Source organism: Anopheles coluzzii, chromosome 3 (genome assembly GCF_943734685.1).
Source record: "Anopheles coluzzii chromosome 3, AcolN3, whole genome shotgun sequence".
Classification (NCBI taxonomy): Eukaryota; Metazoa; Arthropoda; class Insecta; order Diptera; family Culicidae; genus Anopheles; species Anopheles coluzzii.
In genome coordinates this window covers 83865458-83876905 of record NC_064671.1, presented here as the reverse complement: position 1 = coordinate 83876905, position 11448 = coordinate 83865458, and the positions used below count along the sequence as shown (strand labels likewise).

Sequence of the window (11448 nt, the reverse complement as noted above, 5' to 3'; positions counted from 1 at the left end):
TTTTATGGAACACGTTTTGGAGGATCGATTCATTCAGAGTTCGGATTTGTGTGGAATCGATCGAACTCGTCTGAATCTACCAGAGTGGTCGTAATAATCGGATTTTATTGAAATGTTCGGAATTGTTGGGATCATTGGAATCAACGGAATCGTCTAAATTTCCTGTAATCGGGTTCAGTCGGTAATTGTGTATGTTGGTAGAAACATTTTATTTATTTTTTCTCTAACTGTTTCGGACGATTCAGACGACTTCGGACGATTTCGAACGATTCTAGACAATTCTGGGCAATTCGATCGATTCCCAACCAGTTCCGGCCGGTTCCAAACGGGAGGAGCTCGCGGATTGAACCGCCTCCAGACGGCTCCGATGGCGGAACTATGTGATTGACTTAGCCGGAATCGGATACCTAACAATGCTTAAAAGCATTTTGGAGCTGTGAATGCAATTCTGATATCCCACTACTAGTTCTGAGTAATCTGGGTCCTCACGAATTATTAGAATGAGGAATTTGCTTACTGAATTTGCTTTCTCTAATGTTGACTAGTAACTCCGAGCAACTCCAAACAGTTCCGAGCTTGGAGTTTTACACCTACCTTCAGGAGTAGCTTCCGATGTTGGTGTAGTGATTTGGAAGCTACTTCGATCAAACCTGCTACATCTGCGGTCTGCTTCTGTGGGGCATTCATAATGTGGTAGGACTCGCCCGCCTTCGGTTAACATCTCGAATGGACCGAACACCTGTACCCAGGACTCACTATGCTGCTAGTAGATAACAAATAAATCATAGGCAAGCCCTAAGGCAAGCTTTTGGCATTTATAAGATGAGTACGGTCCATACCTGTCATATAGATGATGACAAAACTTTTGCACTAACTGACTCTGAGGCAAGAATCAGATGAACTCAATATATCTACAAGTGAGAGTCGATGTCTTCCGAGGCGCTTCAGAATCGAGGATGTCTAGTAGGTTGTAGTGCTACAACTTACCGTGTCTGTCTCCAGAGTGACACCGTCTGATAAGGTATTTCAAAGCAAACGAACCTTTAGGAGAATGTCTTTTAACTAAGGGGTCAATTTTATTGATCTATGTATTGGGGTGTCGATGTCGATCTAAGAAGAATTCACTAAGGTCACTAAGAACCAAAGTAACTATGTCTTCAATGCTCTGTGTTCGTCGCACTAGATTTTCCACTTTTAGGAAACAAATTAACGAACTAAAACCTCTCATTTCCCATGCGGCACTTACTTAACATGACGATCAGTGATATAACTTACTAAACATAAAAGCAAGAGACATAGCAGTAAACGAAGGCACCATTGTGAGTGAGTTTAAAATATATATTTTATTTAATTTAAATTTTCAATAGTTCAGAAATGTACTTCGTAAACATTTGTTTTGTCCTCTTTTACCGTGTTCTCTCCCTTAGCTCCTTGCAGCGTAACTTGTATGTGCGTGTGCAATTACTTTCTGCTCCATCCATTACTATTTGTTAATGATTTTGTTTTGTCGATTTGATCTTTTCCCATGTGTTGTGTGTTTATTTTTTATGTTTTGCTACACAAAATTTAACCCATTTTGGTATAAGATTGTTGGCGGTTTGATCTGTTTTCTTCGTTAAACTCTTGAGTTTCACACATATACACACACGCACATAACAAGGATCCTGTCCACCGTTAGACGCCATTGGTGCGGAATGTTCGGGATTGTGCAAAATGTGTCAGTTTCGGTATGTTTTTGTTTTCTTGTTCGCATGTATGCGTGTGTCTCTTTATATATATATGCTTTTATATTTACTGATATATGCAGGTGCAAGGATGTTTGGTTTTGCGATCGCGTTAAATATCTTACTCAAAAAGGAATACGCCCTAAAAGTGGAATGAATGTGAGTGGGTGACGCTTTGAAACGATTCACAGAATTTGCTTTAATATCTGTTTTTTTTCTGGATCCGGGTTCTCCGTGTTCCGATACAAACTTTACATCCACCTGGTGTAGGATCCGTTTGCCCTAACCCTTTACAAACATGATCTCTCCTGCTATATATGTTTCTGTACAGACCGAGAGCCGGGAGTTGCTGGTTTCTGTGTCAGCGAATTTCAGCTAGTGAGCTATAGTGAGAGTAAACTATATGATTCCTAATTTGTCTTTGTACAGGATTAAATACACACACACGCGCGCACACACGGATACTCTGAACCTAACCCTTCCTTTTGTGTGATATGACGGTTCGCTTTGTTAAAATGTACAGCTACTACAAAGGTGGCTAGTTTCCGGTACCGCCGCCATCTTCCTGCAAAGTGTGCGCGAGAGTGTGTTTGTGTGTGTGTGATTTCTTGGTTGATTATTTATCTAAGTCGTTTCTAAGAAATGTGGGGAGGCGCAGGGAAAGAATCTGGAAGATATTTATATATGCGCGGGCAGCAAACCCCTGGGTTTTGGCATGCTTGGGCGGTGGTAGTTGCGTGTGGCGGACCCAAAGGTTCTCGTATGGCAAGTGTATTGCGATCCTCGGTCGTAGGAAGCTGCTCCCCGCCCCACGAAGGAACGCTTCGGTAGCGATGGCACGTGACCTGCTGCTTTGCTGTCCCAAAAAATAAAGTCTCTCCCGATGTTTATACACGTCTGTTGCATCGAAAAGGAATCGGCAGTTAGGGAGAATTTTGGCACAAGAATTTTGTATGTGATCTCTCTCTCTCTCTCGCAGTATGATGGCGATCAACTAGGTCGTGGAAACTGTGTCCAGCGTACCGAGGGTGAAGAGAGTAACGTGTAGTAGGAACCGAAAGTGGTTAATTTTGGCACGTGGATTTCATGAATGATCAGAGCCTAGGAGCCAAGGAGCCAAGATGATACAACTATAAAGAAAGTTTATGGGCGTCCTTGCATGATCTTGCGCTTTTGTGCCGGAAAAGAAGTGGTTTCCCTCCGGTGCCTCCATTTTGGCTGAGTTAAGTGTACTCGTAACGCTTCGTTCCTGGTTTTGGGGTTTTGCGCGCCATATGCGAACCGAAATACTACTGTCTTTGAGCTATTAAAGATACACATTTAAATAATAATACCTTTATCACAAGGAAGATCAAGCACTATTAACGATAATAAACGGAAAGGAAAGTGATAGGATTGGAGTGACAGAAGGGAAACACAAAATCCCCCCCTTTAATTTTCCGCTGTAATTCATAATACTCGTTCGTACTTATACTACTACTGCTTATACCTCTCGTACTACCTATGCGCGTAGCAGGATGCGATAACCCTAGAACCAAGGAACTCCCGGGCCCGGGGTGGGGATAGAATTGTATGGTATGATTAAACAGAACAGGAAGAAGAAAAAAAACAAAACAACTAAAAATAATACCAATCGACATTGGTCACGACACACCACATGTCGCTGAAGTGACCGTTTGCTCTTTAAAGTTAGCTAACTTAACGCATTATCCTACAGTGCGCTCTGCAGCGCCTCTTTACATGTGTGATATAGCCCGCTTTTCGTCTGTTGCTCGCCCGAAATGCTCGTTCGGTGTTTTTGTTTGTTTTGTTTTGTTTCTACATTTGCTGTAATCACAATTGTATTTTTTTCACTTCTCTTCTCTCGTTTTTTGTTTATCTTATGTTTAACCCTTTTTTTGCCTATTCTTATGACAACTCGAGTTTTGTCGTTTGCTTTTTGTGTTGTTTTTTGTGTTGTTTTGTTTTAATTAATGTTTAATACTTCTCGAATCTTGAATACTGTACAACGAAGAAAGAAAAAAGACTTTTCTTCCCCTTTTTCTTTTGCTTCCCTTTTCATATTCTCTTTAACCGTTTTTATTCCCTCCACTTGGCACACCGTTTTGCATGATCCTGATCCTGATTCATTGTTTTAAAAATCACTCCCCACACCATCCACCGATGAAGCACTAAACGATCGCAATCCCCTAGAAGCGATCAATTTTAGTGAAGAGATAATTTTATAACTGTCATTTCTTGTCGCTCTCCATTTTGTTCTTGTCTAGCGAGGAGGTCACCATGCTGCCACCGTTGCCCGGGTACATCTTGTCGAGATGTTTGATCGATTCGTTCAGATAGTTCTGTGTAGGTGAGAGAGAATTAGTAAGGATTTGCTGTTTTAGTGGCAGCTTCTTCTCCGACTTACCTGAATTGCTGTCAGTGCCGCAACAATGGCCGGCGAACCGAAACCGTGTGAGATCAGCGAAAAGTGCGTCAGATGTCGCTGTATCGAGGGATCGAGTATGTGCTGGGGTCTGGTATTGCAGAGCGGCGATCGATCCTGGTTCAGCAGGTCCATCAGCTCCTTCGTGACCTGTGGTGCGGAAGAGAACGATGCATTAGCACAACAACTTCTTTCTGTGAAGTATTTCGACATCTCTCAAAGCTCACCTGCTTGGTGTTGAGCAGCAGCTCCTTCCTTCGGTACGACTCCTGCGGTTCTGAGTATTGGCGCGATAGATATTCCGCCACCTGCCGGGCCGGGAACTCGGTCTCGCACACGTACCCAAAGTCACGCGCCAGATGGATGGCCTCCCCTTCCACCAGCGACGTTAGCAGGGTAACGTTCGCCGCCTTACGCCGACCGGCCGGCAGGTTCAGGCCAATCTTTTCCAACTTTTCCCTCAGCAATCGTCCGCCGTTTTTACTCTTCGCTCTGTAGATAGAAGACAAAAGCAAGAAAATAGACGCATCAGTAAGAAAACGTGAGCATAAAGGCAAATCGGGGAAATCGGTTAAAACTTCTACCAAAGTGTGATATCATTAACGCTGAATTAATTACACAGCAAAGCAGGTTCGTGCTAACGTTCGTTTTAATTATTCCGTCGCTTCCGGTGCGTGTGTCGTGATAGAAGCAGCGATTGTAATAGAAAAAAAGGGAATGTTTAAAGTTCGTCCACTTACCGTCTCAGGACACCGCCCAGCAGGGACGCGTTCAGACACTCGGGTGGCGATAGTCGGCGCTGCACTTCCGCGACGGTGACTTTGTATTTGGAGGTGCTCGAGAGCAGACTGAGCCGCCCCGGTACGGAACAGAACACGTCGCTCGGCGAGCCGAGATTGATTTGGCTGCTATCCTTTTTGATGTCGGTGATGGGGAAGTCTGTGGATAAAAGGAGAGAGAAAGGAAGCATCGCGAATTGTTAGTAAAATGTGAAAGGGTTACACGCATGACAGTAGGAAAATGCGGTGACATTGAACTCTTCGTGATGGTTGGGAAGAATTCCTGGGCGGAACATTTAACAACTTCCACCTCGGAACTCGTGCTGCGTGGTTGGATGGAGAAAATATTTTAACGGTAGGAATATTCAGAAACGGAGTATTCCATAGAGGAGGGTGAAACATTCTCCCGTGGCGCGTTTTGTGCTGATCAGGTAAACAGGGCAGATGGAATTTGTAGCATTCTGAGCTTGACCTAGTTCTGTGATGGAAATTTTGTTGCCTAAGTATGGAAATCATGTGATTCGTGTTCTTTGGTGAGAATGTTTTATGCAAACTCATGGAAAACTATGCGAACTTCGAATATAAAAAAAAAAACAATTCTAACAAAAAGATGTTTTAGATTTTTTCCAAGCCATTTTTGGCCAGGCATTAGCATATTTTCAATCATTTTGATGCGTTATTTAATCAAAATTACTTTGAACATTGTTCTAAGTATATCAGGTATCAATTTTACAATAAAACATTAGGAAAATTATCGTTCCAGTTATTCAGTTATTCGAAATATATATTAGAACTTACATTAACATAGAAAGACCTTTAAAACGTTATTAAAAATATCCAAATATTTTTGTTAACTGATTGGTTCGTTAAAAGAGGTGTACGTTTCTTATATTTTAGAACATATTAGCAAGTAATTCTCACCGTGATAGTGATTTCATCAATGTAGCATTAGTAATACAATGATGTGATAATGTTTAGTTCACATTTGAAATCAATGAGCTAATAATTAAAAATAATTTCACAACGGCGGTCTCGACAAACAAAAATATCTCGAAAGCCTGTAAGAATACATTATTTCTAACAACATTTTCTTTTTAATGCAGCTCTTTTCATCTATGTGAAAATTAGGGCTTCCCAACTTCGCAAAAGATCCTCTTTTCTTTCCCTTAGGATATAGAACTTCCACTATAACGTTCTCACACTTCACTTCAAGTCAAGAGCAAAATAGACTAATTACAACTTGCGACGTTGGAGCCTTATAATTGCGGGTATTATTGTTTTATTTTTAAAGGTACGCGCTATTACCGAAAAGACACTTGGCAAGTAGCGCACAACGGCGGTTAAATAATCTCACAATCTTCTTTTGGCACCTTACACAGCCCCAAACTTTGACCTACAAACCGGCACGGTGTCAGCTGAGACTGCTGCCCAAATAAGGCACCCGAAAGATCGCCCCACTGAAACATTGTAAGTCTCATTTTAATCTTCCACCTTTACGATCCCGCTGTCAGTACCCGACGACAGCAGCAGCAGCAGCAAAAAAACGCCTCTCTTCGCATCCAAAATAGAACCGTCATGTCATGAACCATCGACACGCAAAACACAACAGCGAGCGCGCGATTGGATGCGAGTGGCGAACATTAAATAAACGACAAATCTAAATCCGCTCTGGCTGCGGTCATAGACATCGCTGTACGGTAATGACAATTTCGCAGCTGGACTTGACCTGGAAAAGAGCCCAGAGAAAGAAAAGGAAAGAAGGAGCGGGTCGGCACAGTCGGTTTTGGTAAGCTGTTTGGTTAACCGATCCGCCAAACCAGCAGTCCCAGCCGGCGTACCTTCGCACGTACCGCCTGATTTGGAAGCTTCGTCGTTTAGGAGTTTTGTGGTGCGAGCTTTTTTCTTTGCCTCCCTTCCCCAACGGATGAATCGTTGCCAATTTGGTTGCCAAACGCTAGAACTTGCTGGTTGCTGGGGACGTAACGACGTCCACACGCGGCGGCAGGCTACGGACGCATTAAATCCAAAACGACGGCAGACGATTAGCCATTTCTAGCCAATGCTAAGGCAAAGAGGGGAGATGCGGGCACCACCATCGCCAGATCTTATCGTGCACTTTTAATTTAAACGCTCCGGTGAGATTATTTCCCTTACGTTGCCTGTTGCTGCCAGGAAAGCGTAGGAAAGGTTGCGGAAGGAACTTGGGAGTGTGAGGTTTTCTACCTCAATTTGTGCGTCGTTTAGGTGTAGACAGGGCACGCAGTCTAGTCTAGCAGTGAAGGAAGGAGGTTGTTTTCTATGCTCGGGTTAAGGGCGCATGTGTTAAGTGTCAGTTTATTCGATTTTGCAACAAGCAGGGTGCTCCAACAATGCGACAGTACACAAAACTGTTTATAAAACTCCTAAAACTCTCATTGCGTCTTTGCGTGAAGTCGGAAAGATAGATAGATACCAGTAGATCCTATCATTCTTCGGCTCACTTTAACGTTTTGCGAAAAACAAATCGGATAGAAGATGTCCAAGATCTGATAGAGAACGGTTCAGGTTCAGGGAAACGAACCCCGGGATTACGAGACCCCTGGTATGGTCTCTGGTTTGATGCATTCCGGGAAAGCGGCGTGGCTTCCTTGCATGAGATCTGATTACGTCAAACTTTTCGGCAAGTTTCTCCAGGAATTTGACCATAAAAGTGTCATTACTGAAGTGCCCTTGCCCGCCAAACACGCTACAAATTGAGCTATCCGGGCGAGTCTATTGCGAGGCCGGGCTTGTCTGGATCTGGGCTTGATAGCGGCGAGACACTTCGCATTGCAAAAACAACCCGCGTTACCACAGAGACCTGTACCGCGAAACCTGTACCGCGGGTGAGTCCATTCCACTCCCTAGAAGCGCGGTCACATTCCAAATGGGAAGCAAAGCTACGGTAGCTACATTCCGGTACTACCGAAAACGCATCGCATCAAATTCCAGTGGCCCATTGCTGGAAGCAATCGACCGACCGCGGTCGGTGTAGTAAATCTTGTCCACCCTGTTCGCAACTAGGGGGAAGAAAAATGCTAATGAGTGTGTCAATGGGGTTCCGTTGACACATACCTCGTCGGTCAGCTGACTAGTCAATAAATAAGTCTAGGAATACTTCGCTCTTCCTATCTCTCTATGTTCTGAAATTACATCCAACTTGGTTCTATGAATGAGCCGGAGCAGGTGAAGGCGAATGCATCTCCAGAACAGAGCAGGAATGAATCATGAATGAAAGGAAGGAGTACGTCTTGTGCTCTGTGACTTATATATGGCTCCGGGCTTTAGGACACTGGACCCTCGATCTCGATCGGTCGACCGATAGGGGAGATATTCTCATTAGCATACTAATATTGTCAACTGGGTGTCATCGAGGGGACCTCCAATGTACCATCCCTTTCCAATCTTGACGGCGATATCGCTGGATCAACCACTGGACACTTCCTCGCGGTGCTGCTCGGTGTTGAGCGTGCTGAGCCAAACGGAAGAGCATTCGGAAGAGATCGAGCGATCGAGTGTTTGATAAGCTGCTGGGACTGGATAGACCATGGTTGCATCCCCTTGGGAATGGTGGAAGGGATGCAACACGCGCCCATTACCAGCCCGAGAGAAAACTAACAGCTTGTAGCAGAGCACGCCATTAACACGCCAGCTTTGAACTCGTACCGAATGAATCAAATCGAACATTAATTACCACCGCTCGGGGAGTAGTACAAGAAGAAGGGGAGGATGCGGGCTGTTTAATGCGAGTGAGATCGTCGTCGTCGTTGTCGGAACATTTGGAATCAAGACCTTAATTTAGACATCATCGATTCGGGGCACAGCGAAGATCCCCTCGTCCCGAAATTGGCACACATACACACACACACACTCGGCGAAAGGTGAAACGGGGTTTGTGCGAAAATGTGGCGTGTTCCCTCGCTCCTCATGGTGCATGAAGAGGTCTTTATCGATATCGGGACTATTATTGTAATTGTGTTATTACACGAGCCCTGCCACGCCAGCCATTCAGAAAGGCCGCCTCGAAAACCGACAACTGCGAGGCACAAACACGTAAAACTACCCAAACGACCCTAATAATGCCTAGACAGGCACACTAGACGGCTCCGACGCTCACTCGGGGTCATCCCGCGCGGTGCTGTTGAATGTGATGCAGAAAGGAAAAAGGTAGTCACAAAAACGACGTCCGTACACCAGCAAACGACCATTATCCGACGCCTGTTTTCCACCGCTTCTCTCCTCTATATATATATCCCGCTATTTAAAGGTGTAATATGAGGCTCCACACTGGGTGCTGGAATTAGGTATTTCAGTTTTTGACGCTTCCCACTGAGCTTCTGTGCGCACTGGAGCGAGGCTTCTGGCGGCACGAGGTGTCAGATTCGAGTGGCATGTTTTTGTTTGCGTTGAGGACAGCCCCGTATTTTTTTTTGCAGATGCAGCTCGTGTTCCGTGCAGCACAACACAAACTATGGGTAATGTTGGGCAAGGATCGTGTTCTATGGCGTTATTAACACGGTCCCAGATGCATGGATGGATAGATGGAGGTTGGGCTAATTATTGGGCACCTTTGGCACAGTTTTTTCTTGTTGTTGTTGTTGCCTGATACTTACTTTTCAGCAGTGGCAGATCACTCATAAAGCCCGCGTTCTCGTCTATCACCGGATTCTGCCCATCGTCGACGGCACTCTGCAGCGCTTGGTGCAGTGCGAGCGGATCGTGTTCGTGGGCACCGAGCCGGGTTGCACCGGCACCGGAACCGATCGAGCCGCTGTAATCGCTGCGCCGGTCCGAGTACGGGAAGCCGTGCGACAGTTGCGTCTGTAAGTAGGGAACAGAGAGAGAGAGGGGTGATGTTGTTAGAGCAAGATGTGTTGTAGAGATTTTATTCGAAAAGGTGATTTAGCGCATTAGAGTTTGGATCTTGGAAGAGCGATAAGAAAGGTTAATCTTACTGTTTGTCGTGTGTGTGTTTTTTAGCGACGAATAACAGGATGTTAGGGATTATGATGAGTTCTGACAGCCTTGGTTGGTCGTGAAGAGTTAGAAGTAAGAAATTGCTCATTTTTTGTTGGAGATTTAATATTTTTTTGTAGGAGATTGCCCCGTAACTTGAAATATCTCTTTATTTATTGTCAGTTTAGATGTTTACTTTGAACAATTACACTTGTATTGTGTTCCAGTAGAGTATTTCAATAAGCGCTGGCACATTACGGGAATTTAGATGCTCCACAGAGTTTACAAGGCGCCACAAAGTATGCAATTTACAGTCCACAAGTGCGTTATTAAAGCATTTTATTCAACTTAACGCATTGTTTTGATTGAACTGAAAGATTTATTACTACTTTATCAGCATACGAGTGTTTCGATCCTTTTAAGGGCTGATTTTGAATGCATTTTTGGTATTTGAATGTTTCTGGATCATTTTTGGCAATTCATTGACCAATATTTTTGTTTTTTGTTTTGTTATTGTATAAGATTGTTTGGTACTTTTAGATTAATTTTTTGTCCTAGGACAGTGGTCAGTAAAGTTTGCGGCCGAAAGAGCCAAATTCTACAAAAATGTTTGCAGAATTCAACGTGAAGAGCCATATACATAATGCAAGAGCGAAAAAAGTGTGAAAGTCATCCATCATCCAGAAACCTAAGAGCCGCATGCGGCTCACAAGCCGTACTTTGCCGATGGCTGTCCTAGGACATATCTTGCAATCTGGAGTGAAATCCATTTCTTTGAATTTGTGAGGACAAGCGGTAACAGTGACAACTTCTTCTTCTGTTTGGAACTCTAGACTAGAAATCACGGGCATGTTGTTACGTCGTACGTTACGTCGTAGACTGTACCTCGGGACCACGCCAATGCAGTGATATAAAAAGTCTCTATTTCAAGTTCTCTTTACTATTCAATGAGCATGTAATAATGCTAAGAATAAAGTAGATATGCAAAATTTAACCTTTTCTGCATGTCAGATTGAATTTCTATTCGCATACCAAACATCTAGCGTACTTAACGTACACGATTGTATTTAATGCAGTTTAACGCAGATTTTTTCCTCGACTTTTTTAAAACCGCTATCTATCCTAACACACCCTTTACTTTAAGAATGTCAAACAAATATAGATTTTTACTATGAAAACAGCTGTGAATAACGCTTGATGAATGATATATTGCTCACTTGAAAGGGGTGTCCTTACACAAAAATAACATTGCAGTGTATTACGTTGCTTATCTAATGTCTCCCTTTCAAGCATCTTCATAACATAGAAGACGAAAAAAAACACCCCTCCCAAACCCGATATCGATCCGAAACGTCAATCGGAAATTTATGAAAATTCCTTCCGGCCATATTGATAACGGCAGCAGAAAAATAAACTCAAAACACACACACACACACATAGGGACTTTCAAGTGCAACGCAAGAAAACCACCGGTGGCTGCTAATCGACTTTATTAAATCGCACATCGTTCGGTGAAGAGCATCTGCGCGTCGCAAACCCGCATCTC

The 11448-nt window shown here is 43.7% G+C and overlaps 1 protein-coding gene across 6 annotated transcripts in view; it reads right to left on the bottom strand.

The window, feature by feature from the left end:
* Positions 1 to 1324: 1324 nt before the first annotated feature.
* The window catches only part of LOC120958048 (transcription factor AP-2-epsilon), a 71275-nt gene continuing 61151 nt past the window's right edge, over positions 1325 to 11448 (bottom strand). For all 6 annotated transcript variants that reach the window (XM_049609209.1, XM_040380595.2, XM_040380597.2 and 3 more), the window contains 5 exons: positions 9560 to 9767; positions 4890 to 5088; positions 4377 to 4641; positions 4132 to 4299; positions 1325 to 4066 (listed from right to left, as the gene is read on the bottom strand). In XM_049609209.1, coding sequence (XP_049465166.1) covers positions 3956 to 4066; positions 4132 to 4299; positions 4377 to 4641; positions 4890 to 5088; positions 9560 to 9767 — 951 coding nt within the window. In that variant the 3' untranslated portion in view covers positions 1325 to 3955. The remainder of the gene's footprint in view (positions 4067 to 4131; positions 4300 to 4376; positions 4642 to 4889; positions 5089 to 9559; positions 9768 to 11448) is intronic.